The sequence below is a fragment of the Octopus bimaculoides genome, chromosome 28 (assembly GCF_046866305.1).
Source record: "Octopus bimaculoides isolate indiv1 chromosome 28, ASM4686630v1, whole genome shotgun sequence".
Lineage (NCBI taxonomy): Eukaryota > Metazoa > Mollusca > Cephalopoda > Octopoda > Octopodidae > Octopus > Octopus bimaculoides.
The window spans coordinates 12,889,453-12,916,253 of record NC_142955.1 but is presented as its reverse complement, the minus strand read 5'-3'; the positions used below and the strand labels follow the sequence as shown (position 1 = coordinate 12,916,253).

Genomic DNA, 26,801 nt, shown 5'->3' with positions numbered 1-26,801 from the left:
AGATATTTTATTATTTAATCACCAGAAGTTACAATGTGACTCAGAGTTTCGTGCATTAACACTTATCAAACTTACCAAACCGGTTTCAAATTGTGTGGGTGGGTGAGGTGCTTACATTTACATAGAGACCAACGACTGAAATGAGGAATTTCATTATTAACGGATTGTTCTAGAAGAAATTGGAAAAAAAAACTTTCATAGTGCCGTAAGTTATTGATATTAATTTTTTTTCAATTTGTCTGCCTTGTGGAGCAGTTTGATAAATAAGTAATTAATTAATAAAGTGAAATAAATGATGTAAAGAGAAAGTTAAAGAATATATAAATATATAGACACACACATAAGCAGGATTATCACATACAGGGTGTTCCACAATTAACTTTCTATCTCATTGAAATCAGGCGAATTTTTTTTTTTAATGACAAAATTATAAATTGCTAGTTAATTATAATACCATAACAAATCGCTTTATAAATATTACGTCAAAACCTTTTGAAGCATTTTAGGAATTATCTCCTGCAATGGTAACTGAATGCATTATTTAATTTCAGCCAAACTATTTCCTCATCCTGGGGGTGGAGCTAGAGAAAATAACTGGAGCGAAATAGGAAAAAAAAAATGCTTTCGTGGACAGATAAGTTGCATCTAACAGGAATAAAAGTAAATTGATAATAATAATTATAAAATTATAGACAGAATTACAAATTTATACATTTTTAACATTAAAATTGATAAACATAAATAAAAGTGAGTTTCCAAAGAAATTGTCCGATTTCACTGAAATAGTTAATTCTGGGACACCCTGTACGTATGCACTTGCATACGTACACACATATAATATGCATACATGCACATAAACACACAGAAATGCAGGTGTGGCTGTGTGGTTAAGAAGCTTGCTTTGCAGCTGCGTGTTTTCGGGTTCAGTCCTACTGTGCAGCACCTTGGACAAGTGTCTTCTAGTTATAATCCCGGGCTTTACTATACAACGAAATATTTGTGAGTGAATTTGGTTGACAGAAGCCGTGTGGACACGTCATATAAAATAGATCTTTTGATTGGTTAGTTACGATACCAAACGGATGAAGATGGCCATGGAGTCAGCTGTTTCCAAACCTGGAAAAAAATAATAAAAGTAACAACGTCAATAACAACAACACTAACAGCAAAAATAACAAGACCAATACCAGTAATAGCAAATGCGTTTTTAGATTTAATTTATATATTTAATCAAAATAATAATTCTCCTCATTAAGGCAGTGAAATGACAGAATTTTTGGCACACGGGGTAGGATGCTTAGCAGCATTTTGTCTGTCTTCACATTTTGACTTCAAATTCTGAAGGGCCAGACTTTGCCTTTACGCCTTTCGGACTCGGTGAAATGAGTACCAGTTACGTGCTGGGGTCGGTATTGTCGAATTACTCCTTCCCCATGAAATTATTGAGCTTGTGCCAAAATTTCCCTTAGTGACATTAGTAATGTGTGCCTTGTGTTATCCTGTAAGAGCAACAACCCTCTTTACGTTTCATCAACGATGGTTACCTCCCCTGCAATTGTTCGTGCTGTGCTTCTAACTGACAGCAATTCTTTTTCGCATTGAAGATTCGATGATTGAACCCACTCTTCATATCGCATCAAACAAGGAGAATAACAGTTTTCGAGTGCAATACTGGATAAGAGATGGATTACCCTTTTTCATTTGGGTGCTAATCATTATCTCTGCATATTATTTATAGGAAATCTACTTTTCATCGCTTGTGATGATTCTACCCAGAACCAGTAGCAAGCCTGCTCATCAATGACGAACAGAAGAAAACTCTTTGGTTAAGCTGAGAAGCAATGAAATGATGAGCGACTCACTCATCAGAGCTTCCTATTTCAATTTATACAGCATACAGTACCTTATATATGTCTGATCTAAACTCATATAAAAGGGTATAAGCGATATGGATTTAACCACCATTGCGTGACGTCATCTACATTTAAAGAAAAATATTAGAGATAAAAGTTAATGCTGTTTCACCTTCAGTCCTCGCAAAATGATCGAAGGAAAAATGCGACAGGACTTTCTTTCCTACTTCATACTATTTCAGTTGTGACTCGATTTTTCATCTATGGACCCATTTCATTGCTTTTGTTAAAAACTAGTGTTATAAATACTTTTTTTCAAAATCCCTATTTTGTTTTCCACTCATTACCTTGTGTAGGTTGAACTATGTAAAATGTTCGAGAAGGAAACCAAGCCGTTGTTTAAGTACACTTAAAACAAAATATTTTAATAGACCCTTAATATACTACTGTAGATCCCAATTTACTATTTTGTATCTAAAACTTAGATTACAAATAGTGTATCTTATATGGAGGTGCAATGGCCCAGTGGTTAGGGCAGCGGACTCGTGGTCGGAGGAAAGGGCGCATAATAAATAAATCTTATATATTAAAAGGCAAGTTGTCTGTCTGTCTGTCTGTGTGTTGTGTGAACCACTTTTATTCCTACAATTTTCAACCGAATTTCTCCAAATTCTCTTTGACTTAGGACACATTTTCTTATGATTTTTTCCTCGAAATTCTGCGCCCCTAACATAAATAGACTACTCTCAATTCGCCTAGGATTTTAACCCACCATGTCTATGCAACAGTACGCGTACAATTTTCGGCGCTTCTTTAGAAGCGCACCTCTCCAAGAAAATGACGCCTAATTTCTAAAATAAATTATGGAAATGGGAAATATATTCAAAATAAATGAAGCATGCAAAAAATTATGAAGATTCATCTATTTTTAAATATTTTATATCAAAAAATAAAACATGGAAAATGGGCACTTGCGAATATAAACAAACATGTCGGACAATAAATACAAGGGGCGGTAACTTGTATCAGATATTAGTAATGATACGAGGGGCCCGACAATAACGTTTGCAAATTCTTGATTGTTTTTAATCAGATTTTTTACTGTGCACTCTGGTAAGGGTTAGTGTAGCACGCGCTGCAGCCACGTAACAGCTATTCGCAAATACCTGTTCAGTGGTAGCAGGACGTACTAGAAATACCAGCCAAATCGGTTAATGTTTACAAGTACACCTGCACGTCAAACCCCACCACTTTTTGTGAGTGGATTTCGTACACGGAAACTGAAAGAGCACTGTCGTATACATGTGTATATTAGTGTGCGAACGTGCGTGTGTGCATGTGTGTACCCCACCATTGCTTTACAACCGATGTTGGTGTGTCAATATACCTATAACCTAGCGGTTCGGCAAAAGACACTGATAGAATAATTAGCAGGCAGTGCTCCAGCATGGCTGCAGTCACATGACTGAAACACGTAAAACAAAAAAAAAAATCTATGCCATTTTAATCCCGAGCAAGGCCGAGTATCTCTGTTAGTTTTAAGAATATTTATATCTACGCTACATCTCAACCAGTTCCATCTTCAAACATCACCATGACTATAATTCCTGGATATACGCGTTCTATCAGACGGGGAGGCGCATGGTTAAGTGGTTAGGGATATTTAGCTCCCGATCTTAAGGTCGCCACTTCGATCTCCAGCGTCACGTTGTGTCCTTGAGCAAGGCATTTTATTTCAGCTTGCTCCTGTTCACCCAGCTGCCAGAAATGAGTAACCCCTTGTAATTCAAACAACCAACCTTCATCACATTTTGTATCACGATGAATCTCCTCCAGAACTATGTTAAGCGAACGCGAGTCAGTGGAGTACTCAGCCACTTCACGTTAATTTCACAAGCAAGCTGTTCCGTTGATCGGGTCGACTAGAACACTCGGCGTCGTAACCGACGGAGTGCCATCAGACAAGATTACAACTTTAGGCCGAAATTCACTTTAGTCCGTGGTTGTAAGGTAAGAAGCGTGCTTTCCAACCACATAGTTCTGGGTTCAATCTCACTGCAGACACCTTGGGCAAGTGTGTTCTGCTAAAGCCTCGGGGCCGATCAAAGCCTTGTAAGGGGATTTGGTAGACGGAAACTGAAAGAAGCCCATCGTAGATGTGTGTGTATATATATGTATGTATGAGTGTGCGTGTATCAGTGTCTGTCCCCCACAACCGCTTGAAAACCGGTGTTGATGTGTTTACGTTCCTATAACATAGCGGTTCGGCATAGGTAACCGATAAAATAGATACTAGACTTTAAAAACTCAGTCGAGTTCTTCGACGACAACTCTTAAATTCAATTCGGTGCCCCAGCATGGCCGCAGTCAAATGACTGAAACAAGTAAAAGAAGAAAAATATTTACACTTTCCTTCGATTAGCTCCGTCGTATGTTCATCGGATGTCTTATTCCTACGTCTGCTATTTTTTGTCTCTTCTTATACGGGGTGATTAGACGATATGTAGTCATATATTTATTCAAATAACATCTTATTACAAAATCATTCATCTTATTTAGATATGCTCAAATAAAGCCCAGAAAATGTAGATTAAGATGATATATTTAATTTCCAGTATATCCACCCTTGCCGAAGACAACCTGCCGGAGTGTAGGAGCAACTTGGGAGCAAGTGGCATGAACAGTTTGTTTGGAGATGTCGTCTTAGTATTTTCGGAAATAGTGCTTAAGTGCTCTGACACTCGTGTGAGAATTGTCACAGGCTTTTCTCTGAAGGTCAGACCATATGCCAAAGTCCATCTCATTCAGATTGGCTGAAGAGGCTGTCCAGAACGGCTTGAACTCTTTCGTCCAGAACGGCTTGAAATTCTCTCGACACCCTTCTTGGAGTTTTTTAGCCGTATGAGATGTTGGGCCATCTTGTTGGAGAGTTACACCATTGTCCCCCATTGTTACAATAATCCAAAGTTGTACTTTATCCTTTAATATGTCCAAATAAACATTTCAGTTGATGTTTACACCCTCTTCAATGAAGTTTAAACGGTTTTCATGTCATTTGATGTCACACCTGCCCACACCAATATGAATGCAAGCTTCTGCCGCCGAAAGGATAATCCTTGCTTGACAGGAATGTCCTCTTCATTCACTGCATATATAAGATCGTTTCGTGGATTGTGGCACGCTTGCACACTGAATAACTTTTCATCTGTGCACGGTGTTGGTGGCTGCGTGCCATCCCTCAGCGTTTTGCAAAAGAAACTTCACTTGTTGCAGTCTTATTTTCTTTGTGGCTTCACACAAAAGATGTGCTTTTGATATCTGGTATGGGAATAAGTGAAGTTTATTTTTCAACAAATTATGGCCAGTTCCATTGCTTGTACCAGCTTCTGAAGTGAATTTTCTGATCTTTCTTTTTGGGCTACGCCTGATCTTTTCTTTGGTGTTTTTGATGAGTCTTTGAGTTCTCACCGGTCGAAGTGGAGTAGTTTTCACTCTTTGTAAGCAAAAACCGGTCTCTGTCTTTTTTATTCGTTTGATTACTTTATAGACGCTTGATTTGCTGACAGTGGGTTTCAAAATCTTGAAAATCTCGCTAGAAATTTTCCCTTTCTTGAATAGCCCTTCAACTGCTTTACTTATTCCGCTCATACTAGCCTCAAGTAAATTAAATTTCAAGTATAAATTAGCTTCAATATTATCTTAAATGTTAAGAGTATTAAATTTCTGAAATAAGAAAGGAAATGTTAATTAAATTTAAGTGAAATAAATGTCACCACGTGGGTTGTATAAAAAGGGAAGGTACTGAAAAGTTCCTGACTTTGGGTAAAAGAAAATAAAGGAGGATCAGTTAATTATGATTTTATGCCACATATTCCCCTCTCAGATTCACACAGCTATTGTTGCGGTCCTTCAGTTTCTCTAAGCCCTGTGAAAGAACACGGAAGGTTGGACATCCAACCAGGCCTTTGGCGTTATCACTAATGCCTGGAACTCTCCAGCAGCCACCCCGCCGTACTAAATTTTCCACATCCACACGTGTAATATTGCACCACATAGCGATTCTCTTTGTTAAGTACTGTGAGACCCATGCTATAATAATACCGAAATATTTCCTGAATTGTTTCCTGTATTTTCCATGCCATCATAATTAGACTTTTACTACTCACTGTATTAATGTGACAGAGAAACAATTTATAAGAAATGACAAAATACTTACCGTTATTCCATGTGACACTCGAATTTCCATTTGAGTAGATTATTGTAGGATAATAAGGAAAAGTACCCCATTCACAGAGACTATCTTCAAGAACAACGAACCAACCGGCGTCGTCATTACAATTTGAATGGTAAGATGACGCAGAGAATCGACTGCTGCTACTGCAAAGGAGGCAAAAAAAAAAGAAGGTACTGTTGCAGTTTTAATTTTTCTGTTATTGTCGTTATCAATTGTTGTAGTTTCAAAGCTTGCCTGGCAACTACGTAATTGTGAGGTTCCCAAGTTCGAACCGACACTGCTCGGTGATGCATTGGTAAAATACTATCTTCTGCTTTACAGTGAACGAAAATCTTTGTGAGACAAAGTTTCGTAGATGTAATCTGTGTGTAGGGCAATACTAAGCCGGACGGTCCCAATACACATGTAGCAGACTTTATTTGTTAATCAGGTTAACACTACAGCTTCGTCACTGGGTGAGGGGGTCTTTAATGGGGACAGTTCTGTTGCAAATATTTGAACCAGGTTTTTTGCCTGAGAATAACTTCATCCCTTCTTACCACCCAGCATTCGCAAAGGGCCCGAACAAAATCAAATGTTCTATCCTTACTCCTCCGTCTAAGGGGTATTTCAAAGGGGTCATCCCCGATCCAGAATGACCTATAGTCACAGCGATCCTAATCATCGCAGCCTCTTCTTGAGGCAACATCTCTACATTTATTTTTAAGACTGTAGGTAGTGATTTTAGCGATATTTAATGACTGTTATTTCTAGCAGATGAAACTATTACATTCACAGGGGTTATTAACCATTTTTTCAATTCTAGATACACGACGAATTACCCAACATATCTTTCTGCACTTCTCGATTGATTGTCAAATTAACCATCATCAGTCACAATATCTCAATATGTCATTAAATATCATTAACAATGTATCTTTCATTAATGTATTCTTTTCTACTCCAGGCACAAGGCTCGAAATTCCTGGAGCAGGGGGCCAGTCGAATAGATCGACACCGGTACACAACTGGTGCTTAATTTATCGACCCCGAAAGGATGAAAGGCGAAGTCGACCTCGGTGGAATTTGAACTCAGAACGTAAAGTCAGACGAAATACCGCTGAGCATTTCGCCCGGCGTGCTAACGTTTCTGCCAGCTCTCTGCCTCTTTTCATTAATGTATTGAATAATCAGGAACAGAACAGGAAAGAAAATTCTACACATTTTGTCAAATTTAATCGTTAGTAAATGGATCTCGGTCTATCTCGAAGATGACTATGAATATTCAGTCGTTTTATGACGTGAAATCCCTGCTCAATGAATTAGTAGCGAGTAATCCTGGTTGAGCAATTGAACCACGAACTTATAATCACTGAACCGAGTGTTTTCAGAGGGACATCCATGTATTTATACGTGTGTGTGTGTGTGTGTGTGTTTGCGTATTTGTGCATGCGATGAGATAATATAAAATAATGCAACGAATTTAATCGCTAGTTTTTACAGGTGAATATTAATTGATATTAATTTCTAGATTAATATGATAATATTCAACACAGTGCTAGAAATTTAGGGGGAAGTGAATATACACCATATATACACCATATATACACCAGTAGGACAGAAGTAAATACTGATCTGAAAAGATTTTAAACATTAAATTCAGAATGTAAATACCGTAAATCCTCGAGTATAATCCGCACATTTTTCCCAAAACTTAAAGGTCAAAATTTCTAGTGCGTGCTATATACGAGGTTAAAAATGAAAAATATTTTCTAAGCAAAATTTTCTAAGTGATAAATATGTAAAGGCAATTTACTTAATATTTATTTTTCACTCACGTTATTACTGTTATTTCTTTATTTTCTGCAAAGTGCACAAAAAGCTACACGTTTGCATTATGTTATATATACAATAATAATAAAGGACGTTACTGTATATATGTTTACAAACCAAGGATCTTATATAGACCTCCTTGACTCAAGTTAGAGAAGGGGTGCGTATTATACACAAGGTTTAGGTTTTTCAGAGGTACAGCCCCCTAGAAATACCCTGCGTATTATGCTCAAAGGCGGACTATACTCGAGGATTTACGGTAATTAAGAAGCGCACAGTGATAAAAATTACGTACACAGCTCCAGCAATTCAGAAGTAATTCACAGCGCTTTGCAGTCAGTCGAGCCAATGAGAGGTTTTCAGCTTCCCAAGAGAGAGCCCAGTACTCAAATGGTACTATATTATCGACCTCGAAAAGGATGAAATGCAAAGACGAGCTCAGTGGCATTTATGAACTCAGAACGTGAAGATAGACAAAATTCCGCAAAGCATTTAACTGGGTACTTTTTTTTTCTATAGTTTCAGCTCAGAGCTGCGGCCATGCTGGTGCACCGCCGTTGCTGGGCATGCTAATGATTCAGCTTGATCACTGCCTTGTTGTTACTTGATGCTGTTAATTTCTAGATTAAGCTGATACTATTGATTTATAACGTTAGAAATTAAGGAGACGCGTATATACCTGATTATATAGACCAGTGTTTTCTCAACCATATTACCCTTGCGTTACCCTTAAAATAAACTACATGTCTCAAGCAACCTCTGCACCCCAAAAATTATATATCATACCTTTCTCATATTTTTTCATCGTAGTTCACGTGGTAAATATCATATATATATATATATATATATATATATATATATATATATATATATATATATACTCTTTTACTATCTTACTTGTTTCAGTCGTTTGACTGCGGCTATGCTGGAGCAGCGCCTTTGGTCGAGCAAATCTACCCTGTGACTTATTTTTTGTAAGCCTAGTACTTATACCATCGGTCTCTTTTGCCGAGCCGCTAGGTTACGGGGACGTAAACACACCAGCATCGGTTGTCAAGCGATGTTGGGGCGAGTGGGGACAAACACAAACACACAAACACACACGCTCATATATATACATATACATATATACGACGGGCTTCTTTCAGTTTCCGTCTACCAAATCCCACTCACAAGGCTTTGGTCGGCCCGAGGCTATAGTAGAAGACATTTGCCCAAGGTGCCACGCAGGGGGACTGAACCCGGAACCATGTGGTTAGTAAGCAAGCTACTAACTACACAGCCACTCCTATATGGTTGTTATAATTTTTGATAACATAATGGGTTAGATGATGTCTGTATTACAATATTACAATAACCAATAAAATGTTGTGCATGTACAGTAATATTACGATCATGAAATTGGCATTAGCTTATCCCACTCTTTCTCGGAGAACGCCCAGGAACCTTTTGCGGAACCTCAGGGTTCTGGGAACTCCGGTTGAGAAACGCTGATATAGACTCTGTAGGTGTTTTTTCTTTTATTATTGTTATCATCATCATCATCATCATCATTACTATTATTATTATTATTATTATTATTATTATTATTATTATTATTATTATTATTATTATTATTATCATTATTATTATTATTGAGTGAGAGAGCACTCCTTACCATCAAAGTGACAGTGGGGTAAAATATACGAAGCCCATTATACCCATCGTGACTACCCGTCTGATAAGGGTACACCAGGCACATGCATCACAACCATATGTGCGCGACTTGGAGATCTCATATCAAAGTAAACAGCGCATGACCTCGCAGGTGGGGCCCAGTTAGAATTTTCTTCAGGTCGAGTAGCCCATCCCGCTCAAAAGGTCCCTGAATAAGGTTTGTTTAAGGATGTTGAGCAAAATACCAATGTTTCCAAAGGTGAATTATTCAAACCCCAAAGAATTCCTCTCAACACATGGCAATGATGCTCCCCCGCTACTTCTGCTCATAATCAGAGATGCACATATCGTCAACCACTAAGGGTCATGCTCAACTGGTTAAGGTCAAACAACTGACAATCAAATCTGTGGTATTAAGCAGAATATTTGCTGTAGCCCATCTTTTATACCAAGACAAAACAATGTACATGATAACATTTCCAATCAAGATCAGAAGCCATGAGAGCCACTGCCTGGTACTGCATCCGGGCATTTATTATTATTATTATTATTATTATTATTATTATTATTATTATTATTATTATTATTATTGTTATTTTTATTTTATTATTATTATTATTATTATTATTATTATTATTATTATTATTATTATTATTATTATTATTATTACTTTATGTTTGACTTTTGTTTTGCATTTGTACAAGTTGGATCCAAGTCTCACCCAGAGACCTCAAGAGACAACAAGTTAGAAGTTCATGTAGGTGTTATGCCTAGGGTACCATATATTTGGATTTGTACAGTTTTGTTCAAGTGAAAGTTTAAGAAACCATAAAAAAATTATGTGTTTGCTTTAAAACTCGAGATCACATAGACAGTATTTTACGTAGGATATGGGCAGTTCCCATGAGCACTATCTTTTGAACTTCAGCCATTTTGGGGTTTCCTGGTATCTGAGCTAGGTAGTAATCAGCCCGTTTCGCTGTCATTCCCAGGGCACCTATGACAATAGGTATTGTTTTCGTCTTCAGATTCCACATTTTGCTAATTTCTATTTCAAGATCTTTATATTTGCTCAGTTTTTGGTAGGTCTTGACAGATACGTTTATATCGATTGGGACAGTCATATCAATGAGGAGGCATGATTTTTGTCTGAAGTCTTTCAGTATGATGTCTGGCCTATTTGCGTCTATCTTTCTGTCAGTTTGAATGGTGAAGTTCCAGAGGAGTGCAATGTGATCATTTTCAAGTACTGGGGGTGGTTTGTGTTCCCACCAGTTTTTATCATGGGGCAAGTCCAGGTTTTTGCATATTACCCAGTGAATATATTGTGCAGCTCTATCATGCCTGTTGAGATACTCTGTAGGCGCAAGCAGACTGCACATGGAGACAACATGATCGATGGTCTCATTTTGTTGTTGGCATATACGACATAATGGGGAGCTGCTGTTCTTTAATATGTTGGCCTGGTAGTTCTTTGTAGGTAGGCATTGATCTTGGGCTGCTATGATAAACCCCTCTGTTTCTGATTTCAAGCCAGAGGCCATTAACCATTGGTGGGTAAGGGCTTTGTTAATATCTGCATTATTCGCTCTCTTTGGGTATTTGCCATTGAGAGGTTTTCCATGCCATTTTTCAGTCATAATAGCTAAGGCAGCAATTTTAGCACGGGTTTTCAAGCGCTTAGCTTTTTCTGCAGGTGTTTCTAGTTCGTCTAATTCTTGAATTTGTTGCAATTGGAATTCACTTAGATATTCTTTTGCCTGTTTTGTTACTGAGTAAGATGCTTTCTTGCTTTCATGTTTTAAGACAAGTTTTAGCATCCAGTCCTCAGAGTTTTTCAGATAGGTGTCTAGGCCAATTGTGGCTACCTTCATTGATAATGCCAGCCGTAGAAGGCCTCGGCCTCCTTCTTTTCTTGGCAGATAAAGACGTTCTATATCTGCCTTAGGGTGGTGCATTCTATGCATTGTCAACAGTTTTCGTATTATTATTATTATTATTATTATTATTATTATTGTTATTATTAATATTATTATTATTATTATTGTTATTATTATTATTATTATTATTCAGTAGTTTTATTTTTATAACGTGCTTTCACTTCACTACCGAGCGCAGCTCTGTGCGCCTTGGGTATGTGCTGTGGTTTGCTGTGGTGCTCTTATGTTTACTGTATTGAAAGTGTTTTGCGTAGGATGTGTGCAGTACCCAGTAGTGCAATTTTCTGTATGTTATATATATTTGTAAGTCCTGCTATTTTTGTTATGTATTTGTCTGAATATTTTTTTATTATACCTAAGGCACCTACTATGATAGGAATTGTTTCTGTTTTTAGATTCCACATTCGAGTTATCTCTATTTCCAGGTCTTTGTATTTTGAAAGTTTTTCCATTTCTTTTAGAGAAACGTTGTCATCTGCTGGTATTGATACATCAATTAGAAAGCATTTTTTTTCTTCATGATCTTTGACAACTATATCTGGTCTATTTGCCTTAATTTCTCTATCTGTGTGTATTGGCATATCCCAGAGTATGGTTGCTTTCTCGTTTTCTGTGACCTTTTCTGGCGTGTGTTTATACCATCTTTTTTCTGTTGTTATTCCATAATGTTGGCATAGCTTCCAGTGTATATAGGTCCCAGCTCTGTCGTGTCTGTGGATATATTCCTTCTTAGCCAGGACTGGGCAGCCAGAGATAATATGATTTATTGTTTCTTGTCGATCTCCACATATTCTACAGTTACTTGTTATATTTCTTTTCATTATGTGTTTTTGGTAATTTCTGGTGGGGAGGCTTTGGTCTTGTGCAGCAATTAAAAATCCTTCAGTCTCTGCTTTGAGTCCTGAGCTTCTCAGCCATTGCTGGGATTTTTCTCTGTCTATTTCTTTCGCATTTAGTTTAGCCCAGTATTTACCATGTAGGGGCTTTTCTTGCCATCGTTTTATCATGGTCCGTTGCTGTTCTAATTTTAGTTTGGATTTCATTTGTTTTATAGCTTTTGTTGTTTCTTCTTCTTCTTCTTCGTATTTGTTAGGTAGAGTGATTTCTTGTTTGTATTTGTCAGCTTCCTTAAATACTGAAAACAGTTATTTGTTTTGCTCGTGTTTTGTAGCTATTTGTATTAGTTTCCCTTGCTTCTGGAGTAGGTATTTTTGCAGTCCTATAGTGGTTATTTTATAATAGTTTTCTAGCTGTATAAGACCCCTGCCACCTTCTGTGCGTTGTATATATAGCCTTTCTATGTCAGATTTTGGGTGGTGCATCCTATATCCTGTCATTATTTTTCTTGTTTTCCTGTCTATTTTACATAGTTCGTTTAGTGTCCAGTTAAAGATGTTGTAGCTGTAGCTTATAACTGGGACAGCTAAAGTGTTGATACCTATTATCTTGTTTTTAGCATTGAGCTCTGTTTTTAGTAGTGATCTAACTCGTCTATAGTACTCTTTCTTTATTTTTTCTTTCATTTGTGTATGTTGTATCCTATCTAGTTCATTGACTCCTAAATACTTATATGGTTGGCTTTCGTCTAGTTCTCTTATTTCATTGGCTTTATCTAGTGTTATATTGCTACTTTTAACTAATTTTCCTCTTTTCAGGGTTGCTTTGGCACATTTTTCTAATCCGAATTTCATTTCTATTTCCTTGGTAAAGCCGTGTACTGTCTGTAGTAGTGTTTCTAGCTCTTTGTCGTTTTTTGCATATAATTGTAGGTCATCCATATATAGAAGGTGGCTGACTGTTTTTCCATAGCATTTGTAACCGCATCCAGTTCTATTTAGCAATTCTGTTAAAGGTGTGAGTGCCAGGCAGAACAGGAGTGGAGAGAGCGTGTCTCCCTGGAATATTCCTCTTCTAATGGGGATGGCTTTCGTTTTCACAAGTCCCTCTTTTGTTTGGAGCTGTAGCACTGTCTGCCATTTGTTCATTGAGTGCTCTATGTATTTTATGATAATTGGTGCCACCTTGTTTATGGCTAGTGTTTCCAGAATCCACGTGTGGGGAACACTGTCGAAAGCCTTTTGGTAGTCCACCCAGGCCATACTGAGGCCTTTCTTCTTTCTGCGGCTGTCTTCAGTTATGGCTTTATTGATCAATAATTGATCTTTACAGCCGTATGAGCCCTTGCAGCATCTCTTCTGCTCTTCTGGAAACAGGTTGTTATTTTCCAGGTGTTTACTCAATCTCTGCGATATTATTGCAGTAAAGGCTTTGTAGATCGTAGGGAGACAGGTTATAGGTCTATAGTTTTGTGGTTTCTCCGTTTCCGTGGATTTGGGGATTAAGATGGTTTTCCCTTTTGTGAGCCATTCAGGCATTGTCTCTGGATCTGCTATTATGTTGTTAAAGTTTTCTGCCAGCTTTTTATGCATTGCTGGCAGGTGTTTTAACCAGAAATTGGGGATCTTGTCGTGTCCAGGTGCCTTCCAGTTGCTTAGTCTTTGCAGTGTCTGGGTGACCTCTTCAGTTGTTATAGGGGCCCAGAGTTGCTCAGGTGCTAAGTTCGTTGTTTTAATGGTCCTTTTTGGGGGTTGTTGCTTCACCGACCATATTTGTTTCCAGAATTTCTCTAGTTCTTCTGCTGTTGGTGCTGAAGTAATGTCTATTTTATTTTTACCCAGTTCTTGGTAGAGTTTTTTGGGGTTGGATTTGAACTGTTTGTTTTGTTCAAAGAAACGTTGGCGTTTCTCATACCGGCGGATCCTCTGTGCTTTGGCAAGGATGTCTTGCTTTAGTTTTTCTTTTGCCTCAGGTAAGTCTTTTTCTGTAATGCTGTATTTGTACAGTATTTTTGTTTTCTTCTTGTTACTTAGTAGTGTTATTATTATTATTATTATTATTATTATTATTATTATTATTATTATTATTATTATTATTATTATTATTATTGTTATTGTTATTATTATTATTATTATTATTATTATTATTATTATTGTTATTGTTATTATTATTATTATTATTATTATTATTATTATTATTATTATTGTTATTATTATTATTATTATTGTTATTGTTATTGTTATTATTATTGTTACTATTATTGTTGTTGTTATTATTATTATTATTATTATTATTATTATTATTATTATTATTATTATTATTATTGTTATTATTATTATTATTATTTGTCTTTGCACAGCTTCTAACGCTGGACATGTGCTACGGTGCCAGCTATTCATTACCAGTGAACTCTTTATTTCTCGAGCACCATCCGGAGTATTCATAGATACCAATAGAGTAGAAGGGAATGTTGATCATAAAGGGTTTCGAACGCAAAATATAAAAACAAGTCACTAGAAGATATAGAGCGATGAAGGTTTCATACTTATCTCCAACCATTGAGAAGTTCACATCAGCTGCAGGTAGGTCGGACCAAGGAGAACTCTTCAGCGTTCCAAGAGAGAACCAGCTTTGAAGGGTTGTATTTTGTCCATCAAACACCATATTAACCACAGCAGTTTCGTTTTTATATATCACCAATTTCACCTAGAAAATAAAAACATATCCGGAAATATTAGTATTATTGTGATGAAAACTCACAGCTTATTTTGGTGGGTATGAGGGCAAGTGTCCGCAGCCCACAACCAAGGTGTCATTTGTTTACTGGTCGTGTTTCAAGAATCCTGCGGGGAAATTTTGTTACTCCATGCAATACTGATTTTTGTAGGTGTTCTACCTTTTATTATTATTATTATTATTATCATCATCATCATCATCATCATCATCATCATCATCATCATCATCATCATTATTATTATTATTATTATTTTATGTTTGACTTTTGCTTTGCATTTGTAAAAGTTGGATCCAAGTCTCACCCAGAGACTTCAAGAGACAACAAGTTAGAAGTTCATGTAGGTGCTATGCCTAGGGTACCATATATTTGGATTTGTACATAGTGTTGTTATAGAGAATGTTTAAGAAACCATAAGAAAATTATGCGTTTGTTTTAAAATCTGAGATCACATAGACAGTATTTTACATAGGATATGGGCAGTTCCCATGAGCACTATCTTTTGAACTTCAGCCATTTTGGGGTTTCCTGGTATCTGAACTAGGTAGTAATCAGCCCGTTTCGCTGTCATTCCCAGGGTACCTATGACAATGGATATTGTTTTAGTCTTCAGGTTCCACATTATTATTATTATTATTATTATTATTATTATTATTATTATTATTATTATTATTATTATTATTATTATTATTATTATATTATTATTATTATTATTATTATTATTATTATTATTATTATTATTTGCACAGCTTTTAACGCTGGAGATGTACTACGGTACCAGCTGTTCACTTCCAGTGAACTAAGGTAACACCTCAACTGTTCATTGTGTTGGTTGAACATTCTGCCTTTGATGTTACGGCCTGTTTTCGATTATATTGTTGGATTTCGGGATGGTCATTTTTTGCCAAATAAACACACACACTATATCATTATTATTTTAGTGACCTTTCTCTGAAGTCTTTCGTCATACATCGTGTGACCTCTTCAGCGACTCTCAATCCCACACGTCTCCTCCTGTCTCGTTTAGTCCGTGGATATTGGAGTAAACGTATCGGTATGATTAAGTTAAAATACAGTGGAACTGGACGCCAGCATACACCAAAGTCTTTAAAGAGACGAAGGAATTGCTGCAATTTGATTTATTACTGATCCATTATAATCCGAAGTTTGAAATAATACTAGCTGCCGATACTTGGGATTATGGTATGAAACTGCCATATTCCATGTATTCCCAGATGGTACTGAAAAGGCAATCGCGCATCCTACCTGTACCTTGAGTAAAGTGGAAACAAACTGCAGTCAAATTGAAAAGAAAACATTGGCTTTAGTCTTTGGAGCTAAAAGATTTCACAAAATGTAGCATGGAAGATGTCTTTGTTTTATTTAAGCCCCTCGTATCCATTTTTGGCTCGAAAAAGGACATCCGAGTTTACACAGCAAATCGTTTTAAAATGTAGGGCCACAATACTACTGGAGCATAACCATAACTTTCAACTCAAATACAAGACAGGCTCCACAAAAAGAAATAAACACGACAGAGGTAGACATGCATAGAGCAAATAAAAAGCTGAACCAATGTAAAAATAACTACTGAGCTAACCACCCCAGAAATATATAATACAGCACAGTGAAACAACAACACACAGATAAGCAAATACTGAAGCACAAAGCAACAACAAACAAAATAATACACCCCGTAACAGGCCTGTTACAATCGATGACGGGGATGAAATAACAAAAATAGAAGAAAACATCACAAAGTCGATAAATATGACTCGGTGTAAACATCTCCACTAACTATACAAAATTAACAGCTTTGTGAAAGGATAGATAGATACAACAGTGCCCTACAAGAAATAATGCCCACATCAAAAGACACCCTAATTATCAACTGACTAAATGAATTGATCTATTCAGCAGCTGTAGTGATATCCAAGGAAACAGTCTTGACTTCTACTAAGATAAAAAAACCTTAAGGCAATACGAATCGGTGACAGGAGCAATGATTAACCACGAGAAGTCAATGAGCCTGCAGCTCGGCATCTGAAGGGGCAGGCCCATGCCAACGAACAGCGTTGTGAGGCGCTGGACGGATGGACCTGTTAAGTTGTTTGGAGTCTGGTTCGATCCGGATCTCTAATTGGACCAGAACTGGGGTGAGGTGACAGACAGGGTGGCCCGTCTCACCTAGAAATAGGTCGAGCGGAAGCTGTCCTTGAAAGGTCGGGCGACGGTAGTAAATGCCTACATCGCATCCGTCATATACTACCGTCTGACTGTCGTCTCTTGCTCCGCTTCGTGGTTGAACGGGCTGGCGCCTTTGCTCTTCCGCTTCCTGAGGAAGGGTCAGGTACCACTTGTCAGACCATCCATTTGCTGTCAACACTAGTTGCCTGTAGGACCGGCATACCCGTGTCTGATGATGCGCAGACATGCGCTGAGGTTACGATATCTCCAGCGATACATTAACGATGAGCAGGTGTGGTCGCTGGTTGTTGAATGCGCTTTTCCGAAGCTTGTCTCCTTGACAGAGCTACAGTTCTGGATCGGGCGTAGACCAAGGCAGGGCGCTTGGCGCCTAGAGCATCTCCAAGCGCTTACAGAATTCAGCCAGTCGGGCAATGCGGTTTGTGGAAGTTCCATTTTGGAGATCTATACGGGATTAGTGGAGGGCAAGAGCGATGACGTACTCGGAGAGATCCAGGGCATCGAGGAGAATCAACTGGCAGGTCTCTTCCGGAGGACTTTCGGGCCGGGAACTATGGACAGTTTCCAGAAATCCCTGGCCTGAGATGCACGCAGAGCGATGAAATCGTTCTGCATGCTCTCGTACAGTGCCCAGGCACTGCTGACTTGCGGAGCTTTGTCGAACAGTTGTTGTCACGTATAGGACGGATCCGGCTTTCGACCGAGTCCATTCTGAAGATCGCCCCACCCCCTTCCTTTGGCCGGTAAGGGAGGGCAATTTTCCTCTGTCTGGTGGTTATGACAAAAGAGGTTGTGTGGTGGACGGGATTGAAAGGGTCGAAGATGAGTATCTTTCTCTTTGGTCAAGGCCTCATTAACTTTTCAGGTTCCACCTGAAAAGGAAAGTGAGGCTGGAGAGGTATCTTTAAAGATAAAAATTTATTCTATCGTTTATTATTGTTTATATTTTGAATCATTTTTGTTTACATTTTGAACCATTTACGTATACTTGAGAGCACCGAAAACTTTTACGTGCTTAGGGCCTATGTGGACCTTAATCCGGCCCTGATAGGAATAAAGCTGAAGTGAAGAACGAATATATAATGTGCGTGGTTATTTGGCGAAAAAGTAATATGACCATCCAGAAATATAACAATATCTGTTTCAACACACGATTTCACATCACGAATCTTGCAAAACAAATTCATAAACGTAAATATTATTATATCAATATCCAAACTCTTCAACATTTATATTTTCCTGGCTGTTCTCAATGACTTTCGTAAGCATTTTAAATGTTAGGCTTGTAAGCAATTGTAACAATGGAAAGAAATCGACGACATAACTATGAAAGCCTATAAATAAATACAATAAATATTGCTGTTGTTGGCACTCCGTCGCTTACGACGTTGAGGGTTCCAGTTGATCCGATCAACGGAACAGCCTGCTCGTGAAATTAACGTGCAAGTGGCTGAGCACTCCACAGACACGTGTACCCTTAACGTAGTTCTCGGGGATATTCAGCGTGACACAGTGTGACAAGGCAGACCCTTTGAATTACAGGCACAACAGAAACAGGAAGTAAGAGTGAGAGAAAGAGTACAGCAGGGTTCACCACCATCCCCTGCCGGAGCCTCGTGGAGCTTTAGGTGTTTTCGCTCAATAAACACTCACAACGCCCGGTCTGGGAATCGAAACCGCGATCCTATGACCGCGAGTCCGCTGCCCTAACCACCGGGCCATTGCGCCTCCACTATGTTTGTGCATATGAATGTGCATAAAAAATCTTTTCTGTACTTACCTCATCTATTGTAAGATTGCTCCAGAAATCAAGAACGGGATGTCGGAAAAAGTTAGGACAGAAGGTATCATTGCATTTGTCCACATTCCAGGTTGAAGGACTTCCTGTATTCATAAATGAATCATAGACTTTCGAACCAGCTCCCATTGATAAGGCATAGGCTTTAATCCATTGGCTCTCTGAAAAAAAAGAAGAAAAAAAAAAGAATAATAATAATTATAATGAATGCCCGGATGCAGTACCAGACAGTGGCTCTCATGGCTTCTGATCTTAATTGACTGGAAGTGTTATCATGTACATTGTTTTGTCTTGGTATGTAAGATGAGCTACAGCAAATATTCTGCTTAATATCACAGATTTGCTTGTCAGTTGTTTGACATTAACCAGTTGAGCATGTCCCTTGGTGGCTGACGATATGTGCATCTCTGATCATGAGCAGAAGTAGTGGGGGAGCATCATAGCCATGTGTCGAGAGGAACTCTTTGGGGTTTGAATAATTCACCTTTGGAAACATGGCTGTTTTGCTCATCAACATCCTTAAACAAAACTTATTCAGGGACCTTTTGAGCAGGATGGGCTACTCGACCTGAAGAAAATTCTAACTGGGCCCCACCTGCGAGGTCATGCGCTGTTTATCTTGATATGAGATCACCATGTCGCGTACATATGGTTGTGATGCATGTGCCTGGCGTACCCTTATCAGACGGGTAGTCATGATGGGTATACTGAGCTTCGTATATTTTACCCCAGTGTCACTTTGATGGCATGCGTTGCTCTAGCGACTGTAGTACGAAAGAAATGAGGAAAGACGGAATGCAGTTGTGATGGAATGTTACATCCGAAGTGTACCTAGCAGATTTTGTTACACTAGACAGAATGAGAAAGATGTGGTTTGAAAAGGTAACGTTTGATGAAACTCGACAGAGACTAAGTGACCAAGAAAGACAAATCGAAATGCTGATTAACAGAAGCAGAAATCGAAGAAACCAGATACAGAATCAACGAGGCAGAAAATAGCAAGATAAGACAGGTAGATGTCAATGGCTGATAGCAGCAGCAGTAACAACAAAACAAAGCAACAATAATATTAGCTTCAGATTGTGGCACAAGGCCAGCAATTTCAGAGGTAGAGGAGCAAGTCGATTTCATCGACCGCCACTATTCAACTGGTACTTTTATCTTACCGCGGAAACAAAAAAAGAAGAAAATAACAGTAATAATAAAGAAACTTCACTTACTTCTGTAGAAGGAAATCTCGCTCATGTCATTCGTGCTGACGACTGTCATCATATTTTGCGGTGAGTAATTCTTACAAACATGGCTGACTTTGTTGTAAGTGAAAAATTGCGATTGGCTCCTCTGAGAGAGTGCGGTACAGTCGAATCGATTTCGTGTTGAGAAGAATTGTTCTGCTGGAGATGGCTGAAGGTAATCATAGGTATAACCAGGACCCAAAGATTTGTAGTAGCCGTCAAGTTCCTGATTTGAGGTAACAACCAGAAATATTGTAAGGGTTAACAGCAGCACTTCCATTGTAGCTAGACGGGTAAAAGGAAACTGGAACATTCTTGGGTTTATGGTTGCTAGAAGTAGACAGAAGGGGGAAAGAAATGGCATGAAAGAGAGAAAAAAATGGGGTAGGGGTGAGATATGAGGAGATTTAGCAATGGAACAAGATGAATTTTAATATATATAAAGAGAGAATGAAGAAGAGAAAGACAGACAAAGGTGAAAGGGGTCAGAGAGTAACAGAGAGATATCCTGAAAAATAAGTGAGAGATACGGTAAGAAGATGGAAAGTATTTACGGGTGAGAGGAAGGGTGTTTGGAAAAGAAAACGAGAAGGAATAAATTACAATTTAGAATATAAAAGAATTAAATAAAATACGGTTATTAGTAAAGACGCAGGTTCTGGGAATGAATTTATATCGCATTCGGTATGGGGTCCTGGCTGGAGATTTTCAGCGTTTTGAAGAGGATGGAATCACCTCTTAGCCAGTATTGGTCCCAGGTCTAACCTGGTCCGGAGTAGAAGTACTTGTCAAGGTCCCCACTATGGGTTAATTAGTAATTCAATCGATCAGATGGAGCTCATCAGCCTGGTAATGGTGGTGGTAGTAGGGCAACCCATTTTGGAGATGGAAAACTCTGATTCCAAACCTCCGATATCTTGTAGCAATACTCAACCATGGGAAAGTGTTCGGGTGCAAATAGTGAGGAAAAATCGGGAATCGGAGACCCTGATGCAGTTCAATGTTGTCTACAACTTTACTCGTGCAAACCCTGCGATGACGCTGATACGAAATTGTAACGTTCCTTGCTGTTCCTTTGGGCCCATCAATAACGCCGACAGCAGCGACACACTACATGGGCAACAACCGGCCCTCCATGCCACACTGCCCAGGCTTGGGCTATATTTAACACACTGTACTAGTGAGAAGAATCGGACAACACCCCGGAGGGGAAGAATATTTCATTACAACTCAAACAACATAGAAACAGCCAACAAATGCAGCTTACGTGCCAAAGGCTGCCATTTGCGCCTAGGATTGTTCAGGCACAGACAACGATGTTACAATAGGGCAGGAAGTTACGGCCTTCATCCATGGTCATTAGTGAGAAACTGAGGTGCAGGCTCAGCTGTTGGGTTAAGAAACTTGCATTGCAACCATGTAGTTTCGGGTTCAATCTTCTACTATTGCACCAAGCTGATCAATACTTCGTGAGTGAATTTGGTAGACGGAAAACGTGTTGTATTTTTCTATGTGGTGTTTGTGAGTGCAACTGTCTTCTCGTTGGAACAACAGCAAGGCTTATGTTTGCAGTTCTATAGTTTTTCACACTCAGTCAACCTTAGTTCAAACGGTCGATTATGAGATGTTAACATATTTTAGCTGTCATATTTTATTAAAGTGGCATCGCTGCTGAATAAAAGCATACGCCTGGAAGTAAGGGGGCGACTTTTGGTATTAGAACAGCAAATCAGTTGTTTTAAACGTGAGTGGCAGTCAAAGTGATGCCTTGAAGCTAGTCTATTCTCTTCCCGAAGTATGGAAAGCCACCCAGATATCTTTCTGTGTACAGCTCACACATTAGTGTCAGTGGATGACTACAATTTGACCCTAGCTAAAAAATCAGGATTGGAAAGAATTGGTGGTTTGGAACATCTGCTCACCCTTTTCTAGCTCACGATACGGTCTGATTGGAGAATCCAGATGCTGTAACATGGATTGTGGGAGAGAACCAGAAACTAAGTGATTTCTAAGAAAGCGAGCTTTTTAACCACTCAGTCATGCCTGAGTCTGTAATTGAGTTCAAATGCCGGAAATCGAACCTGGTCCTCCTCGGTGAAAACCAGGAATCCTATATGTGTATGTGCATGTTTGTGTGTCTGTCTGTCGTCGTCTGGGAATCTATTCAGAAAATGGAGTTCATGATACACATACCTATATACATAAATACATAGGCGCAGGAGTGGCTGTGTGGTAAGAAGCTTGCTTCTATTTCCGGTCGTCAGTTGTCTTACTGCAGCCATGCAGTGTGGACGTGAGTCTTTTGACTCCGTCCAAGAAAGAAGAACAAAAAGAAAATTTGAAAATTCGCACTGAAACAACACGGCTAATTATGGCTCTGTTGTAAATTCCAGTTCATGAAAGAAATTAGTACGGCAACTTAAAAGGTAGGAGAAATTTTGTTTTTGGGGTACAGTGGGGCTATGTTATTTTATTGTTATTTTTTACAAATAAGGTATCTCCATTGGCCTCGAAGCATTTTTTTTTCTCCTTTGGTTGCGTTTGTTTTAGTAAAGAATTATCGGTGGGCATTACCTCGCAGCAAGAATTCTTTCTATCTTTTGATTTTTCTGAAGACTTTCTGTATTTGGAAGACTTTTTGTAAACGGTCATTTGTTGCTTGCTGCAAAGCTCGCGGGGAACATCTGTTTTTATGCCTAAAGTAATTATGGAGTACCTATATTAGATTACCTAGGAATACCAGGAGTTCGAATAGGTCAAAATACATTTAATTTAAACAACACGGCGAATTTAGCTGTGTCGCAAATTCAATTTATGAAAAAAGGAAAAAAATTGAAAATTTATGACAATTGGATTATACTACGAGCACCAGTATTTGTGAACCAATTATTGGATTACCTATATTGGAGTGTACAGGATTGGTCAGGAATTCAAATACGCCAGAGGACAGACATTTAACTGTGAACTTTTTTTTGCAGTTAAAATATGAACAATAGAAAAAATAACACTGCTTTGGTGTGAGAAATTAACCCACCCAAAGAATGTGCAACAGATTTGGAAAGGAGGACGATGGTTCTAAGGACTTATTCAAAGTCCTTGTATACCATTGACCCCTTTCCTAGGCTAGAAATAGAAAAGGAACTGGTGGAGTATATACCGACGATAAAGCATAACGCCAGGGGTTCCAAATATGCAACTATATGGTTGTTGTTTGGAACTCCGGAGATGGCGTGTAAGTTCGCCAGTCAGCCCCTGGAGGGGGGAAATCTTCTTCCTCTCCTCTCATTGTGGGAGAAAATGTAAGCGGGCGTTTGTCTGCGGGTTGCCACCGGGTTTAAAAGAGACTTGGTTGGCCAAAACCATCCAAAGGGGACTTGGTGGCACCAGAGACACTAAATTGTTAAATGTAAAATTGTTGCCATCCGCTGACTGGGTCGGGACTAAGGCCATATTAACGTTGTGGACCCAGTTAGACGATGACAGTCTGGTTTTTCCAGATTATTTGACCATGGCAAGTTTTAGGTATCTTGTGATCCTTGAGGAACAACCTCCCAAGTGTCACGAATGCCTGGAGCCTAGTCATTTGAAGAAGGATTGTCGCCGAGACACGAAAGTGGCCCAGAAGCAGACACCCATTAAAAAATGTAGTCCTGCTCTGCAGGAAAAAAAATGAGGAGGCAGTAGCCTCAACAGAAAGAGGAAAGAAGAGAAAGGCGGGCATTGATAGTAGCCCGCCAAAACCTCAAATAGATGTAGAGGTGGAAGAGGGATTGAATCCCCCGGGTAAACCGGAAGACTCCTCCCCTCACACCGGAAAAAAGAAAAAGGTGCAAACGAATGTTGAACCACAGCCGGTGGGAATTGTGCCGTCGACTGCGGAAATGTCTTTCCCTCCTGTGGAGGAAGAAGAGACGTTAGTTTTCTTCTTTAGAGGGGGGTAGAAAAACATTAGAAAAGAGTCTTAGGGGAGAGGCCAGTGGCCTGCATACAGGATCCCGAATGGCCTCCGCAGATAGCTGTGGAGGTCACAACGTGGGACGTGGCGCAGGAATTTTTTGACCTCAAAGAAATATTCTTCACGACGCCGGGCAATGCCGACACGTCACTCGAGGAGTGCCTAGAGAGGGCGTGGGCGTTAGTGAAAAGAGGTTGCAGATATGGGGAGACTAAAAGCCCCAGTGAATTATATGAACATTTATAAGAGGCTTGTTGCTTCATATAAAGAGGAAGAACATTTGTGTTAACAATTGGTTTTATAAATTTGACCGACTTGTATTGGACAAAGTTTTAGAGAGGTTATCAGTCGACGGGCGCTGGTGTCTCTCCCATTTTCATTCTTTCTTGTGTATTCATCTTCATTCATTAATGTCCGCGTCCAGCCCATAGCTTTTTTGTTTGTCTGTCTTTGTTTGTCCCCTCTATGTAACGCCGTATGGCGAATTTTTTATGAAATAAAGAAGCTTGCTTCCCAACTGCATGGTCTGGGTTCAGTCCCACTGCGTGGCACCTTGGGTAAGTATCTTCTACTATAGCCCCGGTACGATCAAAGCCTTGTGAGTGGATTTGTTAGTCGGAAACTGAAAGAAGCCTGTCGTATATATATGTGTGTGTGTTTGTGTATCTGTGTTTGTCCCCCCACCATCGCTTCACACCGATGTTAATGTGTTTACGTCCCCGTAACTTAGCGGTTCGGCAAAAGAGATCGATAGAATAAGTACTCGGCTTCTAAAAAATAAGTCCTGGGGTCGATTTGCTCGACTAAAGGCGGTGCTCCAGCATGGCCACAGTCAAACGACTGAAACAAGTAAAAGAGTAAAAGAAAATATGCACACGATGTCTGATCAATAAGTATCCGCACTGTTGCCATAGTAACAATGCTAAAGCATGCAGTGTAAAGCCGCTTAGCACATAATGACCTCCTGATCTCTGCTTTGCAGCGCACTACGTTTTAACGTTCTAGTTCACTTCTGCTATTTACAGCAGTGCTTGGAAGGATGGTGTGTAGCGTGTGATCGTCGCATTAATCATAGCAAAAGGAGTTGAACAGGGAAACTGCATGAAAGTTTGCCAAAAGCTTGGAGATGCCTGCTCAGAGACCTACGCAAAGTTTACAAAAAGTTTTCATCGTTCTCGTCACAGTCAAGAAGATCTTGTGCAACTGAGACCCGAGTGTCTTTTTGGTCAGCTGAAAGCAGTTTTGGCACAAACTTGGCAGACATGCATCTCATACCAAAATCCTCAGTGATAATGAATTGAACTGAACCGTAACTAATCTACATACCTTCCTTCCGGGTACTGCTGTAAACAGCGGAAGTAAGCTCTCTTTACTCATTAGTCAACACTCTGATTGGCAGCAATCTATACAGAAAATTCGCGTTTCTAACTCTGCCTTCCAGATGTCAAGTTTCGGTCAGAAACCCATTCATGAAAACTCCTATAAACCAACGTTCAAAATTCAGAGCCAAACCTATCATTTGATAGACTCTATTCTTCCTGTCAACAACGTTGAACACTGATTCCTTCAAACTTACTTTATGGTAGATACTACTGAGCAAACGGCTCGCTGAGCTCAGGTGACAACTGGAACAAAGTGAGAAAATACCACCAAAGCAACTTAAACCGTCCAAAGGACAGGTGCGTTTGCTAGTATGCAAATATATAATTATATGTGTATGTATATACATATATATATATACACACTCTCTCTATTCTCTAGTGTGTGTATTGGGTGTGGATATGACTTGAAACTTTATCCGGTAGTGGGACCCACGATACAAATATTTCAGGGTTTTGAAGAAACCACTAGTGATCCCATATCTGTTGTGACGCTTAATAGTAGTCACTGTTATTGTACCCGCTAAGGACTAATTAGCATCTTAACCACAGGGGGTGCCAAGGGTTCCCTAATTCCAGTAGCAACTTCCTTCTAGGTTATTGTAAAGTCGTAAAAAAAGAGTAAATGATAAAATCCCTCTGTTTCTGGTTGTCTCAACCCTTCTTGTGCTATTGGTGTTATAGCTGTGCTATACTTTAACCCCCACCAAAACAAATCAATGCACAGGGACTTCTTTCTTTTTAGGAATGTTTTCACAGACATACTGAGTTCAAGAGGTGATCTTACTCGGTCTCGACTTGACTTCCAAAACATATATATACTGTATACTATAATATCTCTATCACTTTATCCGATCCACGCAGTACGGATACATGAATAAACATAATCACACAGAAGCAATATCAATCAACTGATCTAGCCACAATCACATTACTGGGATCTAAACAGTCATAGCTAAGAGCAGAAGAGCAACATTGAGGTTCCAACACATAGCGAAACAATACATATAACGAAACAAAACTTACCTTCGTTACAGATGAGACGAACAACTATGTTTGAAAACGTTAACCACTGTCCACTGTTGTCGATACTATCAACTGATGCCACTGAACTACCAAGGAATGTCCCCAAATGTTTGAATTGCTCAATAATGACTTCA

At 39.0% G+C, this 26,801-nt stretch overlaps 2 protein-coding genes across 2 annotated transcripts in view; both read right to left on the bottom strand.

Moving 5' to 3' along the window:
• LOC106881038 (uncharacterized) overlaps positions 1-26,795 on the bottom strand; it is a 150,510-nt gene extending 123,715 nt beyond the window's left edge. Inside the window, exon 1 of the mRNA XM_089344667.1 lies at positions 26,668-26,795. The gene's annotated coding sequence lies outside the window, so the exon portion shown is untranslated. The remainder of the gene's footprint in view (positions 1-26,667) is intronic.
• LOC149130587 (uncharacterized) lies at positions 1-26,801 on the bottom strand. The gene is made up of 6 exons (XM_089344664.1): positions 26,668-26,801; positions 20,293-20,637; positions 19,055-19,233; positions 14,878-15,038; positions 6,070-6,230; positions 1-1,116 (listed from the first exon to the last, which is right to left on the bottom strand). The coding sequence occupies exons 2-6, from the start codon at positions 20,618-20,620 to the stop codon at positions 1,067-1,069; spliced, it is 879 nt and encodes a 292-aa protein (XP_089200790.1). The 5' UTR covers positions 20,621-20,637; positions 26,668-26,801; the 3' UTR covers positions 1-1,066.

Excerpts from the sequence above, each read along its gene's own strand:
- LOC149130587 (XM_089344664.1), bottom strand. The coding sequence starts at position 20,620 with ATGTTCCAGTTTCCTTTTACCCGTCTAGCTACAATGGAAGTGCTGCTG. Across the intron at positions 19,234-20,292 it reads CGAGATTTCCTTCTACAGAA|AGAGCCAATGGATTAAAGCC; the intron begins GTAAGTGAAGTT and ends CTTTTTTTTCAG. Across the intron at positions 1,117-6,069 it reads GAGTGTCACATGGAATAACG|GTTTGGAAACAGCTGACTCC; the intron begins GTAAGTATTTTG and ends ATTTTTTTCCAG.